General features: G+C 39.4%; 1 protein-coding gene across 1 annotated transcript in view; it reads left to right on the forward strand.

Annotated features, from left to right (window-relative positions):
• The window catches only part of Fat4 (FAT atypical cadherin 4), a 184065-nt gene that overhangs the window by 135269 nt on the left and 29649 nt on the right, over positions 1-19147 (forward strand). The window contains exons 9-10 of the mRNA XM_045131880.1: positions 7273-7523; positions 9607-13956. Coding sequence (XP_044987815.1) covers positions 7273-7523; positions 9607-13956 — 4601 coding nt within the window. The remainder of the gene's footprint in view (positions 1-7272; positions 7524-9606; positions 13957-19147) is intronic.

A 19147-nucleotide genomic window follows, 5' to 3' on the forward strand; every position in this document is an offset into this window, starting at 1 on the left:
CGTTGCCATGTCCACCGCTGCTGCTCACCCCGAAGCCGCTGCTGCGGAATCTGTCACCGCTGCCGCTCCTGGGTCCGCTGCTGCTGGGGCCACTGGTACCGGTGCTGGAGCCGCTGAAGTTGCTGCCGAATTCTGCTCCTGCTTGGGTCCCGCTGTCAGCCCAAGTTGGCGTGGCCGGGTCCCGGGCCGCTGCTGTGTTCGCTGGAGCTGGGTTCAGGCGGCAGGGGAGGGGAGGGAGCTGCGGCTGTTCTGGTTGTATCGTTTCTCCACGTGTGCTTTTACCTCGCGGTCTGCTCCTCCCTCCGTTGCTCGCTGCCGCTCTCCCCTCACGTTTCCCGAGTTGCGGAGAGCGCGGTGTGAGGGGAAAATCCCGCACCTGGCTTGTCCTGCGGCTCGAGCCGAGAGTCCGGCGGTTTTCTGCCGCTCCGTGGTTGCGGCGGGTAGCTGAGCCGCCCCGGAGCCGCTGTTCCCGCCTGTGCAGGCTCTGGATGCTCTATAACTCTTCCACTTCTCCGCTGCCGCCTCAACTTCCTATACACCTCACTTTTTAGTAAAAGTGTGTATTTTGCTGAGTTTTTTTTGGTCTTCCCCCCCCCAGGCTGTTTTGGCGTGGTACCTACGCCGCCATCTTAACCGGAAGTCCCAGATTTATTTTTAAGTCCTTGGAGAAGTAAATTAGGTACCAAATGGGGTAGATTGGATACTTTCAATGTGTGTTGAGCCTCCTTATTGTCTGATTGTTTGAACAAAGGATTATAGAGCACTTATGGCCTGCTAAAAAGTTTCAGGATAGAAGAAGAGTTGGAAAGTAAACAGAAGATGCTCAGATGGCTGTCTTGATAAGTCAGGTTAAGGTATAGAGTGGTGTTGTGTTCTAGTCTTAACAGGGAAACTTGGCACCTATGGTCTTTTGAGCCTATGTTCCTAAGTACCTACCTGCAAAAAAAAGGCTATTTTGCTTATCATAATCTCTATGACTGTGACTTAGGAAAGTTATTTTCATGTTTTAATCATTTAGTATTTGCATTAGTAAAATTTGTAAAAAAAAGAATTTCCACTAATTTTTTTGTAAAAATTAAATATTTTGGACCTATGACATGTCAAATTATTCATATAGATTCTGTTAATAGCTATAAATTGTTACTGTAAAATTTTAAGGACATAGCTATTACTAGATTAATGTTAGTTTTCTTGTATTTTATTCTTTATATCTAATGTAGTACTAATATATTCTTCCTTGCATAATATCTGCATAGTATAGCTGCTGAATAGCTGCTGAGACTTCAATGAAACACTTTGAGGGCCTGGCTGTTAGCTCAGTGGTATAACACTTCCCTAGCATGTGTGAGCCCCTAGGTTTCCTCCTTAGCACTCAAAGCATAAATAAATACATAAGTAAATAAAAATGATTGGATGACATATTCTAATATTTTCTAGTACTAAAAGTAACTTTGTTTCTAACAGCCCCCTGTGTCAAACTCCTGAGTCCTGGGATTGCTGGTGTATAGGTATATGCCACCATGCATAACTCTAAAAAAATAATCTTGAAAAGAAGGCTTATTGGTTTCATTTTTTTTTTCTCAGCCATTTACTTCTGAAAATTTTTCACGTTGACATTTGATACATTGCTTAACTTAAAACAAACCAATCCAAACCAAAACAAAGCTCTGTCAAGAGACAAATAACTTTAATCCCAGAATTTGGGAGGCAGAGGTAGGAGGATCACCATGAGTTCAAGGCCACTTTGAGACTACATAGTGAATTTTAGGTCAGCCTGAGCTACAGTGAAACCTTACCTCAAACAAACAAATAAACAAACAAACAAAAAAAAAAAACAACCTACTGAACCGTATGAAGCCCTGTGAATTGTTTTGTTTTGTTTTGTCTTTGTATTGCTTTGTCTTTGATTTTTTTTTTTTTTTTTTTTAACAATGCTTGCACTGCCAGTCATTCTCCTCAGGGATTATGTGAATGCTAGCTCTCTCTACTAATGGTATGCCTTTGACCACACTTCATTTACCATCTTCGTCTCCTCCCTACAAAGCAATTCGGACAAGCCACTCAGCACTTTCCCACTTGGTGGCCTAGAGTTATGCTATTCCCTCACATCCCATCTAAGAACAAGTTTCATGTTTCTCTTTTCTGCTGCCCCTGGCACTCACGCTTTTCTGTGATTCATCTTGCCAAGATTGAGGCTCAGGCAATAATGACATAATGCCTGAACTACTACAGTAAATACCTTCTTACTTCTCTTATTCACATTTCTATATATTAGACTATATTGGATAGATATGTATAACACTTCCTGTGTGGGAACCCCATTGTCCAATAGTACAAGTGTAGGCAATCTAGGTTCTCCAGATCACAATGTATCTCATGAGGTGAGCATGAGGTGAACACTGCTGTTTAGTACAGTATAATCAATGATGCTTGAGAAAACCAATAAAGCATCAAGTCGTTGATCATTTTTATGAAGACTAATAAGGACCATGGGCAAATGAAGGATATGTAAAGACCCATAACAATGAGGTGTCTGACAATCTGGCAATAGGAAAAAAAAACATTGGAATATTTGTGAATGGACTTTGAAAACCAGATGAGGAAATGAAAATGCTCTTTCTTTATTTAATGGGAGAAATAGTAGAAGTATTTTGAGTAGGGTCATGACACAATACATCTAGTTTATACTTAGGATGGTTCCACTCTGTGTTGTAGACAGTAATTTGGAGGAATCTGAGCCTGAGCTGGGGAACAAAAGGGCTGTGGCCATAACATGCACCAACTTGAGTATTGAAAGTCTTGGCTTTAGCTGCTTCTTCACAATCCATCTCTAACTTCTGGTTCCCCATTCCAGCCACTCCATAAATAGCCCCAAATGTCTTCCCATATTTATCCTGCTAAATCTCCGGTGTATAGCCCAAATTTCATTCACACTGGATAGCTCTCTGCTCCTGAAAGAATCAGGGCTTTCCCAAGCCTTATGGCTCAGATCATATTTCGCTATGGCATAGCTAGGGTGAGGCACCTGCCACCCCCACATCAACCTGGCATTGCCTGCGGCTGTGAAGATTTCTTGGAGCTCAGTCATGCCCATCAGGTGTGCCCATCAGGCATGGCCTGTGGCTGTCTGCACCTAACTAGCCTGCAGCAGGCTGCATATTACAAAACAAAACTGTGGTCTCTTATGCTAAAAATAGTTCCTACTGGAACCTTTGAAGAAAGCTTTGCCAAACATTGGCCTGGACAATATCTAATTTTCTTCCTTTGAAAACAATATTACAAAATAGGTATTCCTTTTAAAACATGTCTTAATCTAAGCCTTTTCTGTAGAGTCTTTCTTGTTTTCTAAATTTTCTTGAGGCTTTCCCAATAAACTGACCTTTTTTATGTGAGAAAATGAAAGTATGATAGCAAGACTGAGAGGGAGAGAAAGAATTGGCACACCAGGGCCTCCAGTCACTGCAATTGAACTCAAGACACACACATCACCTTGTGTACATGTGGAACCCTTCATGCTTGTGTCACTTTGTGAAACTTGTTTACATGGTTCCTGGAGAATCAAACCTGAATCTTTAGGCTTTGTCAGCAAGTATCTTAGCCACTAAGCCATCTCTCCAGCCCTAAAGGCTTTCTTCTAATTATTCTAGTCAAAGGTATTCTGTATCATCTAAGCATTTCTTGACAATTTCCTAGCACTTTTTTGAATGCTTGTTTTGTGTTGGCTCTTTTATTTATCTTTTCTTTATTGAGGATGCAAACTTGAAACTAAGATTCTTTACCTACTTATTCATGTTTTCAGTCTTTTTACCCATTTATAATCTACATAGGTATAATCTTATATACTGTATAGACTATTATTTTATAAATATATACTAAGTTTATCCACTAGTGTGTGTAAAGCTAGATTTTTAGGTACTTACTGAGTGTCAATTTCTATGCCAACTCTTTTTGTAAAACAATTTCATTGATAACTATGGCAAAGGAAAGGATTATATATGTGTCCTCCAGAAACTAAGAACAAAGGCTTAGGAAGGTTATGAAATTTTATGAATTAAGTGCTATTGGTGTCATGTCAAAGTAAACTGTGTTTCAGAGTTTAATCTCTCAATTGCTAAATGATTGCGTTCACCTGGCATTGATCTTACAACAGCAGTAGGTCTCAGGGAGACAACAAGGGCTGAAAGAAACCATGGGAGCTATATTAGCAAAATAAGCACAACATAGGAGCTTCAGTCTTGGTTAACAATGACCTGTTTGCTTAAATAATTGGAAACTGATGCTTTAAACTCTCAAGTCAGAAAATAAATGAACACTTTTATTAAATTGTTTTGAACTGTGCAACTCAAAAACAACACTATATCCAGCATGTTGATACATGCCTTTAATCCTAGCACTTGGGAGACTGAGGTAGGAGGATCACTATGAGTTCAAGGCTACCCTGAAGCTACAGAGTGAGTTCCTGGTCAGCTTGGACTAGTCTCAAAAACCACAAAAATAAATAAATAAATAAATATGTACCATGAACAAGATTTCATTTTGTCTTTAGCAGTCAGCTATGGCATTTATTGTCTGCATTTCTTCAGTTCAGTTTTACTTTATATGGTGGTTTGATGGGAAAAGTTAAAGTCATAAAGGCAGAAGTTCAAATCTTCAACCAACCATTTATACCTAATGAGTGTCTTTGTGCAAGTAATTGGATCTTCCATAGATTTAGATTCTTATCTATAATAAATACAAAATTTAAAAAAATAAACCGTTAGGGTCTGTGAACATGTTCTTATTTTCTTCTTTCTGTTAAAAAGATTATTTTGAGCTTGAATGTAGGCATATGTAACTTCCTTACTAATGTGTCAGAAAATTAGTCAATAACATATTAGAAATCATTGAAAGAATTGCATAGATATTTAGCTACCAAGACAATACTACAGCATGATCCAATGAAGCTCATGATGGTACAAGAGCTAGTGATGACTTCCAAAGCCCAAGAGATCTCCAAAATTGCTCAGAACCTAACCAAGCCTCAGACAAGAGAGGGGGCAAAATCCCACATACATTTCTATTTGTAGGGAGGTTTGTATTTCTTCTCAGTTCTTTCTAAACTTAGAAGCATAAATTAATAAGCTTGTAGTATTATAGAATATTTCATTTTTAAGATACAGTTTTCATGTGCCTTAAAATTTAATAAAACCCGAAAAAGGAATCATCCATTGCTATAGCAGTTACTCTTTAAAAATTCTTAAATGCATTCCCTTCTGTTAAATAGTCATATAGACCACGGTTTATACAATGACATAAAATAAACAGTCCACCTTTACAATTCAAGCTTCCTTTACATCAACTAATCCTGCAGTGGACGGAACATTATTTGTCTTTCAGCACTTTCTTCTTCAATGTCTTTACATGTGTAAAATATCCAAAGCCAAATTCCCATATGTTTCTGTCACTCATTTTTTTTTATTATTATTTATGGGGAAAAGTACTGGATTGAACCTCAATCACTGTTGTCATAAACCTGTTAAGAACATTCATAGTAAAATGAATCGTTTTCTTTTCATACTTGCATGCACTGATCACAAAAAAGTTCCCAAAATATAATTATAAACTTATGACCCAGTTTCCCACAATCTCCCTCAAAAGCTAAACTAATTGGTGAGTGCCATGAGTGCCTAATTAAAAATTTTATAGACTTCATCTATAAATCTCTGATGTTGCTGTTTTAATTAAGTGAATAGGTATCCTTCGCTCTAGAGGAGTAATTATTATACTTTACATCAGTCATATCTACATCAGATAGCATGGCTCTGCTCTCATGTACTTTTCATGCAGGCTTGCTAAACAGGGATAACAATCTCAGCAGCAGAAAGGAGTACTTTACCAATCTTGGGTCACTTCTCAGCTAACCTCCCTCTCTGTTATATTTCTGATTTAATTTTACAGGACCTGTCTTCTTTTTAAATGTCAGATCCAAAGATTATTATGTCCCTAAAATAGTATAAAAATCCTGGCATGTGTTTTAAGCTACAAAGACAATAGGGAATGACATGTTGACATTCTAATGTAGCATTTTTATTTTTTTTCTGCAGTTTCTATTAGATGCACTCTATTACTTTGTTCTCTGAATACAAATACACAAGCCAAACTATAGAATCACACAGTTAACTCCAACAAGCATAACTCTTTGTTGGCTTAAAGAGGTAATACTGACAAATACACCTATTTTCTTATTGCCTTCTCACTTTAAAGTGTGTGGACTGTGAAGTTTTGTTGGCTACTCTCATCTTTCTGAGGGGTTCACTTCAACTACCACACAGAGTTCAGATAGCATCACTTGCCAGAAAGAAAAGTTGAGCTCAGTGGAATCTTCTTCTGGTTAACCGTTCTGGTTAGCATCAGGCTACCCATGAAGATGTCATACCTCTCTTGACAAGAGAGCTGCATGACCATATGAGGAGTAACAGAGGAGAGGCCAAGAAACAGGAATGTCTCTGTTTAAATGCACAGCTCATAGTGGCTCTGGACAGTCAATGCATGCCAAATGCAGAGTTTTGTCTTTAAAGAATAAGGTCTTCATCTGATTTTCTCTGCTTTATTATACATGCATCAGAAAACAATTTTAAATTAATTTGCAAAATATTCATTTATAACCACCAGCCCCAATATTAGAACAAGGCCTCATTTGTACTTTTAGGCTCACTTGTTTTCAAGGCAGCTGTATTTTAGGCTTATTCTGTGGCATTTATGATTTGAGAGTCATAAAAAATATCTTCCAAAACCTGCTGGAGATTACTGGACACATTAGAATCATGATTGCTTGTGTAGAGTGTTGGCAGCACACCAGCATGTGTGAGGAGGACAGAGTTCAATTTTTGGCTTGGTCCTCACTTTCCACCTCATTTTGGAGGCAGAGTCAATCATTGTTCACTGCATTATTTCTGAGATTTCAGGAAATTATCCTGTCTCTGTTTCCCTTCTTATGATAGAAGCACTAGTATTATAGAAGACTGCCACAAATGCATGCATGTATACACACACACACACACACACATACACACACCCCACATTAAAATAATAACAACTGAAAAAAATCAAATAATGATGGCTAGCAAGATGGTCACAAACCCTATAAAGTGATCATTTACTAGCTGCATTTATTCATTGTTGTGTGGATCTTTTGTCATACTTTTCTTGGGACATTTTTATTTCCATTTTTAGCAAGCTGTAATAATAACTAAATGAAATCTAATCCCCTCCCCTTTCTGCTTTCTGTTTTAGCTATAGCATCATTGGTGGAAATTCACCATTCACCATCAACCCATCCACAGGACAGATCATCACAAGTGCATTGCTAGACAGAGAGACAAAAGATAATTATACGTTGATAGTGGTGGCCACTGATGCGGGATCTCCAGAGTCTCTTTCCAGTTCCACCAGTGTGCTTGTCACTGTGACTGATGTCAATGACAATCCTCCAAGATTTCAGCATCACCCGTATGTCACACATATCCCATCTCCTACTCTCCCAGGTAATCAATCTAGCACCAAGTCCCTGTAGACATACACAAGCTATCATGTGCTTTCTGTGTACAGTCTTGCTCTTTCACATACCCATTTTCTAATATAACCAAATCTTGCAAATCCTCTAAAATGCAGGTTGTTCTGACCAACAAAACTAAGGTTGACTTGAATTTGAATCTTTTAAATAACGTCCTGTTAGACATATTGTGTAAAGGATTTTATACCTTCCCTGTGTTCCTTGGTACTATTTTTTAATATCATTTAAACTCTTTAAATGATTAAAATCTATACCCTTTAATATTCAATGATGGTTCTTCTCTGAGTTAAAACTTGTAAGTTCCCTAAGACCAGAGTCATTGTCTCTTTATGTTTCATGGCAAATTTTCTATCTGGGAAGTAATTTAATTGAATATATTTTTGTTGAAAAATTAGTATTTTATTTCAATAGGTGTATTTTCAAAAGTGTTCAATGAGTAGCTAATTTTAAATAACACACCAGTTTTATTCCAATCTTGTTTCTGTTAGTAAACTTATGGACTCTTTATCTAACACTTTAGTGTTGATGACATGTACTTGTCTTTTTTAATTCTTAAATTTAATTTGGTATCACTTGTTTATTAGCAAACAATGGTATGTTCTCTTAAGAACTTCACCAATATTCTGTCACTTGTGAATTTCACAATAACTTCTTAACAGTAAGACATACGAATGCAGCTCATTCTTGTTATCCTTCCTTGTTTGAGAACCCATTGTAATGAGAAGAATTAATGAACTGGTTCAGTTCTTCTTCTCATAGTGACCTTATTGTCTGCTAACTTGAGAATGTCTACTTGATACCACAACATCATAAAATCTGTACATGCATGTGTCAACTTTCTATCAAAATGCAATGCAAATGTTGAGTCATAAGTCTTCTTTGACAGTCTCCATAGGCATGATGCTGGCAGGCATGACTTGATCACATAAGTGTGTGGTCATGAATGAAAGAATCTCCTGCTCAAAGTGAAGTTTCTTCACCACCATTTCCTTATTTTTTTTTAAATTTTTATTTATTTATTTATTTGAGAGTGACAGACACAGAGAGAAGGACAGATAGAGGGAGAGAGAGAGAATGGGCACGCCAGGGCTTCCAGCCTCTGCAAACGAACTCCAGACACGTGCGCCCCCTTGTGCATCTGGCTAACGTGGGACCTGGGGAACTGAGCCTCGAACCGGGGTCCTTAGGCTTCACAGGCAAGCGTTTAACCGCTAAGCCCTCTCTCTAGCCCTCCTTATTAGATTAATAAAACTAATAAGTTTTAGTGGACCTTCATAAAATATTAAGACTTTTCACTTGTGTCACCAGTACTCCTATAGGGGTGTTTGGGAAGGGTTTCTGAGTGAGAGTATTGAAACAATACTCTTATAGATGCTTTTCTAGATATTTCTACTACACGCTGTTGCATGGGCATTATTCCAAGAGCTAATGTTTGAAATCCAATCTGAGTCTAGCTTTCCTCAGATCTTCCTGCTAACTAATTTAGCTTATTTTGCATAATGCATACTTATCCTGTAAGTTTGGAGACGGTCTCATCATGGAGGAGTGGGCACCAACAATAATTTTTTAAAATGTGTCCTGTTTTTATCATGATTGCATGTATTGCTATTGAATGCATTGCAATATCAATAGAACAGTGGTAATGACCTTTTTCTTCATCACTGAGCAGGATCATGGCTTTTTGCAGAGCTCACGAGCTATTATGCCTATAGGAAGGTTGGGTGGTATACAGATCCTTCTCCTAGGGGCTGTGATTCGGATTTAGTCAGTGATCTTCCCAGTGGCTCTCTCAAAAGCATTACAGAAAAAAAATTACAACCAGCAGATTGTGTGAGAAAATTAAAGGTCTGTCTCCAGAGTCTGTCATTAAACAAATCTGACATCAAATTTAGGAATTTCAGAGAAAATAAAGACAATACACTTCTCTTTAGTACTCATGATAAAAGTCATATCAAGCAGCAATATTATGTTGTTTTTTTTTTATGTTTTAAGTAACCACCAAGCATTTTCTTTGGATTCTTTGAGATTATAACCATAAACTCCCTCTTTTATAGGTTCCTTTGTCTTTGCAGCCACAGTGACAGATGCTGACACTGGCCCCAATGCTGAGCTCCATTATTCCATTTCTGGTAGAAATTCTGAAATATTTCTCATTGACCCCCTGAGAGGAGCGATCATGGCAGCTGGACCACTAAATGGTGCTTCAGAAGTGACATTTTCTGTCCACGTGAAAGATGGTGGTGCAGTTCCAAAGACAGATTCCACCACAGTGACTGTTAGATTTGCCAACAAAGCAGATTTCCCAAAAGTCAGAGCCAAAGAACAAACTTTCATGTTTCCAGAAAACCAGCCAGTGGGCACTCTTGTCACTACCATTACAGGTTCCTCTTTGAGAGGAGAAAGTTTGTCCTATTATATTGCAAGTGGGAACCTGGGCAATGTGTTCCAGATTGATCCTTTAACAGGGCAAGTGTCCATAAGCCAAGCTTTGGATTTTGAAAAGATACAGAAGTATGTTGTGTGGATTGAGGCAAGAGATGGTGGTTTCCCTCCCTTCTCATCTTATGAAAAGCTTGACATCACTGTGTTGGATGTCAATGACAATGCACCAACTTTTAAAAAGGATCCATTTGTATCTGAGATACTAGAAAACCTTTCTCCTCGAAAAATATTGACTGTTTCTGCAATTGACAAAGACAGTGGACCAAATGGGCAGTTAGATTATGAAATTGTGAGTGGGAACCAAGAAAATAGTTTCAGTATCAATCATGCTACTGGTGAAATTAGAAGCACCCGACCACTTGATAGAGAAAAAATATCCCACTATGTGCTCACCATAAAATCTTCAGACAAAGGGTCCCCTTCTCAGAGTACCTCAGTAAAAGTCATAATAAATATTTTGGATGAAAATGATAATGCCCCTAGGTTTTCTCAGATATTTAGTGCCTATGTTCCTGAAAACTCTCCCTTGGGATATATGGTCACACGTGTCACAACTTCTGATGAAGACATTGGAGTAAATGCAATTAGTCGATATTCTATGGTGGACACAAGTCTTCCTTTTACAATCAACCCCAACACAGGAGACATTGTCATTAGTAGACCTTTAAATAGAGAAGACATGGATCGTTACAGAATCAGAGTTTCTGCTCATGACTCTGGATGGACTGTAAGTACAGATGTCACCATATTTGTGACAGATGTTAATGACAATGCACCAAGATTCAGCAGGCCCTCCTATTACTTAGATTGCCCTGAGCTTACAGATATTGGTTCCAAAGTGACCCAGGTATCTGCCACAGATCCTGATGAAGGAGCAAATGGACAAGTATTTTATTTCATAAAATCTCAGTCAGAGTATTTCAGGATTAATGCCACCACTGGAGAGATTTTCAATAAGCAGGTCTTAAAATACCAAAACGTCAGTGGCTTCAACAATGCAAATATCAACAGACACAGTTTCATTGTGACATCTTCAGATCGAGGCAACCCTTCCTTACTTAGTGAGACTACAGTGACCATCAATACAGTGGACAGCAATGACAATGCACCTCACTTTCTTAAAAATAAATATTTCACTCCAGTCACCAAAAATGTGAAAGTTGGTACAAAGTTAATCAAAGTGACTGCAGTAGATGACAAAGATTTTGGACTGAATTCTGAGGTGGAGTATTTCATGTCTAATCAGAATCATTTGGGGAAGTTTAAGTTGGACAATGACACAGGGTGGATTTCAGTAGCCTCTCCATTGATTTCTGACTTGAATCAAAATTTTATCATCACTGTCAGAGCAAAGGATAAAGGAAATCCTCCACTTTCTTCTCAAGCCACAGTTCACATAACTGTCACTGAGGAGAACTACCATACACCCGAGTTTTCACAAAGCCACATGAGTGTGACTATCCCTGAGAGTCATAGTACTGGGTCTGTGGTCAGAACTGTATCTGCCAGAGATCGGGATGCAGCTATGAATGGCTTAGTTAGGTACAACATTTCTGCAGGAAACGAGGAGGGCACTTTTGCAATCAACTCTTCCACAGGTGTGTTAACATTAGCCAAAGCTCTTGACTATGAGCTCTGCCAGAAGCACGAAATGACCATCAGTGCCACCGATGGAGGATGGGTTGCAAGAACAGGGTACTGCATTGTGACTGTAAATGTGATTGATGTGAACGATAATTCCCCAGTGTTCATCCCTGATGAATACTTCCCTTCTGTTTTGGAAAATGCCCCAAGTGGAACAACTGTCATTCACCTAAATGCAACTGATGCGGACTCTGGGACCAATGCTGTGATTGCATATACTGTACAGTCATCTGATAGTGACCTCTTTGTCATTGATCCCAACACAGGGGTCATCACCACTCAAGGCTTTTTGGATTTTGAAACCAAGCAGAGCTACCATCTCACTGTGAAAGCCTTCAATGTCCCAGATGAGGAGCGCTGCAGCTTTGCCACTGTGAATATTCAGCTCAAAGGGACAAATGAATATGTGCCTCGCTTTGTTTCCAAACTCTACTACTTTGAGATCTCAGAAGCAGCTGCTAAAGGGACTGTTGTTGGAGAAGTGTTTGCCAGTGACCGGGACACAGGTGCCGATGGGGAAGTACATTATTGGATATTTGGTAATAGCCGGAGAAAGGGCTTTCAGATTAATAAGAAAACTGGACAAATTTATGTTTCTGGTCATCTTGACAGAGAAAGAGAAGAAAGGGTATCACTGAAAGTATTGGCCAAGAATTTTGGTAGCATTCGGGGTGCTGACATAGATGAGGTCACAGTGAATATCACTGTGCTTGATGCCAATGACCCACCAGTTTTTAGTCTAAACACTTATTGCGTTCAGATCAGTGAAGGCGTCCCGATTGGAACTCATGTCACCTTCGTTAGTGCTTTTGACTCAGACTCCATCCCCAGCTGGAGCAGATTTTCTTACTTCATAGGATTGGGGAATGAAAATGGGGCCTTTTCCATCAATCCCCAGACAGGGCAGATCACAGTAACTGCAGAATTAGACAGGGAAAGCCTACCAGTCTATAACCTCTCAGTCTTGGCTGTGGACTCAGGAAGCCCATCAGCGACAGGTAGTGCCTCCTTGCTGGTAACCCTGGAAGATATAAATGACAATGGGCCCATGTTGACCATCAGCGAGGGAGAAGTTATGGAGAACAAACGCCCAGGAACCCTGGTGATGACACTTCAGTCCACTGATCCCGACCTCCCCCCAAATCAGGGTCCCTTTACCTACCACCTGCTGAGCACTGGTCCTGCTACCAACTACTTCAGTCTGAACACTGCTGGAGTTCTGAGCACCACCAGAGAGATTGACAGAGAGCAAATCGCAGACTTCTATCTGTCTGTGGTCACCAGAGACTCTGGTGTGCCTCAGATGTCCTCCACGGGAACTGTGCACATCACAGTTTTAGACCAAAATGACAACCCCTCACAGTCTCGCACAGTGGAGATATTTGTAAATTATTATGGAAACTTGTTCCCTGGTGGGATTTTAGGTTCAGTGAAACCACAGGATCCAGATGTGTTAGACAGCTTCCACTGTTCCCTTACTTCAGGAGTGACAAGCCTCTTCAGTATTCCAGGGGAGAGCTGTGATCTCAGCTCCCAGCCCAGGTCCACTGATGGCACATTTGACCTGACTGTCCTTAGTAGTGATGGAGTGCACAGTGCAGTTACCAACAATATCCGAGTTTTCTTTGCTAGCTTTTCCAATGCTACAGTGGATAACAGCATTTTACTTCGTGTGGGTGTCCCAACTGTCAAGGATTTCTTGACTAACCACTACCTTCATTTCCTGCGCATTGCTAGTTCCCAGCTCACAGGCCTGGGGACTGGTGTGCAAATGTATGCTGCCTATGAGGAGAACAATAGAACGTTCCTTTTGGTGGCTGTAAAGCGAAGTAACAATCACTATGTGAATCCCAGCGGTGTGGCCACCTTCTTTGAAAGCATTAAAGAGATTCTTCTTCGTCAGAGCGGAGTCAAGATAGAATCCGTGGATCATGACGCCTGCATCCATGGTCCATGTCAGAATGGAGGCAGCTGCCTCCGAAGGCTGGCTGTGAGCTCTGTCTTGAGGATCCAGGAGAGTCTTCCTGCCATCATGGTGGGAAATGCACCTCTGCAGCCCTTCCTGTGCAAGTGTCTGCCAGGGTATGCTGGGAGCTGGTGTGAGGTAGACGTCGATGAGTGTCTGCCAGCCCCTTGCCACAATGGGGGAACCTGCCACAATTTGGTCGGGGGCTTTTCATGCAGCTGCCTGGATGGCTTCACAGGGAGGGCCTGTGAGAGGGACATTAATGAGTGCCTTCCCAGTCCTTGTAAGAATGGCGCAATTTGTCATAATTTTCCAGGCGGCTTCAACTGCGTTTGCAAAACTGGATACACAGGTATGAAAATGCTTGACGAGATTGGTTAGAATATAATAGATAGTAACTAATATTGTCAATTTTAATTATCTCACGGTAGTGGGCATAACCATCGCACACACACACACACACACACACACACACACACACACATATATATATATATATATATAAATTTTATTTTATTTATTTATTTATTTGAGAGCAAACAGACAGAGAGAAAGACAGATAGAGGGAGAGAGAGAATGGGCACGCCAGGGCTTCCAGCCTCTGCAAACGAACTCCAGATGCGTGCACCCCCTTGTGCATCTGGCTAACGTGGGACCTGGGGAACCGAGCCTCGAACCGGGGTCCTTAGGCTTCACAGGCAAGTGCTTAACCACTAAGCCATCTCTCCAGCCCGCAAATATATTTTTTTAAATATTTGTGTGTGTGTGTGTGTGTGTGCACATGCATGCATATGTGCATGCACACACACATGCCCAACTGTCTGTTGCTTCTGCAAATGAATGCCAGATGTGTGTGCCACGTTTTGTATCTTGTTGACTGGCTTTACATGGGCGGTGGGGAACTGAGCTCCAGCCAGGCAGGTTTGCAAATAAGCACTCATAACCACTTAGACACTTCTTTAGCCCTTTTCAAATATTTTAGTTTTTTAGTAGATTAGAAGCTGTTATATGCTTACTTTATATTTATGTTTATGTTGTATGTTTACTTTAGGACTTTCATGTAAGAAAGCCTTGGAGATCGCTGTAATTTCCAGATTTTTATAGGCAACAAGGTTGATGTGGATGGGTGCTCCCTAAATGGTTGTGTGGATGTCACAACAATTCCATACTGCACTGTAGTTTAATCTGCTGATTATCCAGGCTTAATGTCACTTACAAGAGGGAAAAGGCAGTCTCTTCCAAGAAGACCTGAATTGAAAGGATGTAGTGTATAATTTTAACAAAATCTGGGCCTTCTTCAGTTGTAAATAATCAGTGATACTCTTGATGCTCTGGTCATCCTTCAATAGTCTTTCAAAATCATCAGTCAAAGTGTAGAAATGGGGTCCAAGTCATGAGAAAAATACAGCAGAAGTCATCTAAGAAGTTGTTCTTTTTAGCAGTTGGGTAGAAAGCACGTAAATCAGGAAAGAAAGGAACTACCATTTACCCTGACATTTTAGTGGTAGCATTAGATATAGATCAGCAGCTTTATTCAACTATTCTTTAACATCTGAAGAGGTTGTGATATCTTATATGTTTAAGTCTCATCTATTATCTACTAACTATACATTACATGGGAGCTGGATATTCAAACAGGAGTTCTTAGGTTTCACAGGCAAGCACTCTGTAGCCCTCATTGCTCTTTTGGATATCCATGGCCTCACAGTCCTTCATACTACCTGCATAAGACCATCATAAGAGGAGGAAAAGATCAAGATATCAAATGTAAAAGAGACTGATTGAGATGGGGAAGGGGGTATGATGGAGAGTGGAGATTCAAAAGGGTAAGTGGAGAGAAGGAGGGTATCACCATGGGGTATTTTTATAATCATGGAAGTTATTAATAAAAAAAATTTTAAAAACACAAAGAAAATACTCTTTTAAGCGGGGTGTGGTGGCACATGCCTTTAATCCTAGCACTTGGGAGGCCGAGGTAGGAGTGCAGTGACTTTGAGGCCACCCTGAGACTACATAGTGAATTCCAGGTCTGCCTGAGCTGGAGTGAGACCCTACCTCGAAAAAACAAATGCATATACATGAATGTGTATATATTTAATATTTTCTTTAAAAATATTAAATTTAAAATATTTATTTATTTATTTATTTATTTAAAAGAGAGAGAATGAGCATGCCAAGGTCTCTAGCCAGTGAAAACGAACTCCAGATGCACGTGCTACCATGTGCATTTGGCTTACATGGGTTCTGGGGAGTTGATATTGGGTCCTTAGACTTCACAGGGAATTGCCTCAACTGCTATGCCTTCTCTCCAGCCCTGTCATTTCCCTTTTATCTTACTATCTCTCTATTTCTTTCATATTCTGTCTATTTTTATCATATCATCTATCTATCTATCTATCTATCTACCTATCTTATATCAAACATTATTATCTTTCTTCTGTATGCATATCTGTCTGTTAGGTGATCAATGACCAACATTCTGGTATCTTGATGAGTTTGAGGAGAATAATTTTCTCCCATAATTTGAGTATTTTACAGTTTTAGAACTGACATTATTACAAAGTGTTTATAGGCACATTTTTTTTCTGAAAAAATGATATTATAAAAGAGGCTTTCAAGAAACTAGATCTGGCTATAATATTTTTAAAGTTCCCATCATGTATATACTTTTACCTTCACATTTGCAGAAGAGTTTATTGATGATAGAACACATTTGAAATGACAAAGCAGGGCATTCAAATTTTACTTTCTAACAAAGCAATGTCCTTAACATATATTGAGGAAGAAAACTGAGATTAGGCATCTTTAGGTAGAAGATTACTATATTTGAAAGAGAATGATATAGACATAGCTTTTGAGATTTTATATAACATTGTTGACTATTTTCCATCAATAAATGTGAAAAAGTCATATTCAGAATTGTTCTTATGAGTAACTGCCATCTAGTAAGTCCTCCACTACTGCGTTCAGTGCCCAGAGTGGCCAGCTGTGCTGATTAGCACTGTTAGCATGTTAATAGTGATAGAGGTGTGCCCTGAACTTTCAGAGACTTGAAGCCTCAACAGCACATGGTTACTGGACATCTTTATAGGTTTGTGTTTTTAGGATCATAGTGCTGTATCCATAGTATGAGGTTAGGTTTTCTCCAAATCTCTTCAGTTCCCCACCACCAACACCCACAAAATGTTTTCCTTGGCTGGGAATTAATAATACAAATTACTTATTTGTGCTACTTACAATTATAAGTGGAGTGTGAGTTCATATCTAGCCTTAGAATGAAGAAACATAAATGTTTTCATCCTGACAGATAATAGGGAAAGTACCTCTCGTGTGTACCAATTGCCATGTGCTGATTTCAGCATGATCACAGCCCATTTCACCAGCAGGCATATTGCTTCTCTCTGGATTTCTTTGTTTCATTATGTTTAAGTGTCATATACTTACCTAAATATAATGGCTGTAATATTTAGGAATGCTCTTTTCATCACAAAGTATCAGAATTTTATCTAGTGGCTATGTAAAGCACTGTTTGAACCTCAGTGTGATTTGTACATTACCATATTTAATTCCCAAAATTCTGTGACATGGATATAACATGGATATAATCCTTGCTTTCATTTGAAAGAGGGGGAAAAATAACCTGACAGGTGGTAGAAGAATTAAGAGACTTAGTAACTTGCCTGAAGTGTAGCAGCGGAGGTATTTGGGCTGTGATTTGACAGTCGGCCTGACTTCAGTGTCTGTCCTTGGAGTGCAAGTTGTACTTTATCACAGTCTGCTTGCACTTGCCAGGCAGTCTTATGGAGATGTTTGAATATTTTATACGAACATTTTGTCAATTTTTCATTTTTCCCTCACAAAGACGTTGTGAGCCTGGTACAATCTAGTCAGGAGCTATCACTGACTATACTAGGGCTTTCTAGCAGGAAGGCACTAGTGAAAGAAAATTGTCTTCAAAATGTCTTCCCAAAGTGAGCTTGCAGGTGGGAGAATATCCAGTGGGTTGGGTCAGCAGCACAGGACATTACAGCTGCCCTGAGCCCTCAGGTTGGTCAGTGCCCTGCATACCAGCCATGTTGCAGGGCATGCTTCCAGGAGAAGGACATCTGCTTTGCTTTGACTCTCCGCATACCACTCATCTCTTCCTTCAGTGACTCAAGTTTCCTAGTAAGTTAACTTTCTTACTACTGAATGGATTGTGATTGGCTATACAGAATATTAGACAGTATGAACAGGTTTATGATAATATAGAACACGTGAAAAAATATTTTGTAGGCTTTCTTGGGATGTAAAAATTACCAAAAATAATTTTCATTGTAAATATGTGTCAGTGTCTCAAAAATCCTTTTATTATTAATACCTCACAATTCCAGATCTTGTAGGAAAACATCAGCTTCACAGCGACACCAATTTTTCTTCCCCCCATATCTTATCTCCAGTAGAACTTGAATTTTACAGCACAGCTACAGTCTGCAACATCTTAGAACATGTCTTCCTACCCAAAGGTTCTCACTGTTCATAGCTTACCACTTGCATTAAGGAAGCTCGGCCTGCAGACAGAGTTAGTTTCTAAAGCTGAATCTCTTAAAACATGATTCATGCATAGCATGGGCCCTGTAACCATTCCACACTTCCAGATGGATTTCAGGTATGGTTTCTGGAGTAATGTCGAGGGTTTATAACCATATGAAATATCCTCTGCTCTCAAGTAAGCTTGGATATTTCAGGAGAGAATGAAACTTATCCATCCATCACTCTTAAGACAATTGACAATATAAGTAGCTATTTTTTCCCAAACATAAGATATTATATACAGGCTTTGCATAATAATTTTTCTGAGATGTTTCACTTAAGAGAGGCCATAGCAGTTACCTTCTCATTTCTGAAACAAAACAACTAAACAGAAGCAGCTTATAAAAGGAAGGGGTTTATTTCTGTAATGTAGTTTTGAGGGGAAGTTTCATCATAATGGGAAGCATGGCAAGAGAAGACAGCTGGGCCTCAAATTTTGTCATATCAACAGGCGGAAAACAGAAAGAGTAAGCTTTTAAGTACTCAAGGTTGGACTAATAAAGATCCAGGCTCACCCCCAGTGACATTCTTTTCCATCACAGTTCTACCTCTCCAAAGCTGTACCACCTAGGATTAAGGCTGAGTATTAGTCAAAAACCACAAGAGGCTATGGTGGGCACTTTACATTCATACCAACTCAGAGGCAAAAGCTTCAGTTTCTGCTCACATATTATTTCCATGATTAGGATGGACAGATAGCTTAGGTGATATATTATCTTATTAAGACATTAGTATATTAGGTCTCTAGTAGCTTAAATGTGTCTTATTTCTTCAGAATATAAGTACTTATATAGAAATGTTTATCATGACTATTATCCATACCATCAAATATAATTATATGTAGTCTCATTGAGACTATAGTCACTCATATTTTATTTTAATTATTTTTTTTCCCAGTGGGGTTGCTGACCTGGAATCACTATGTAGTCTCAAGTTGGCCTCATATTCATGGAAAGCCTCCTACCTCTACC

Source organism: Jaculus jaculus, chromosome 12 (genome assembly GCF_020740685.1).
Source record: "Jaculus jaculus isolate mJacJac1 chromosome 12, mJacJac1.mat.Y.cur, whole genome shotgun sequence".
Lineage (NCBI taxonomy): Eukaryota > Metazoa > Chordata > Mammalia > Rodentia > Dipodidae > Jaculus > Jaculus jaculus.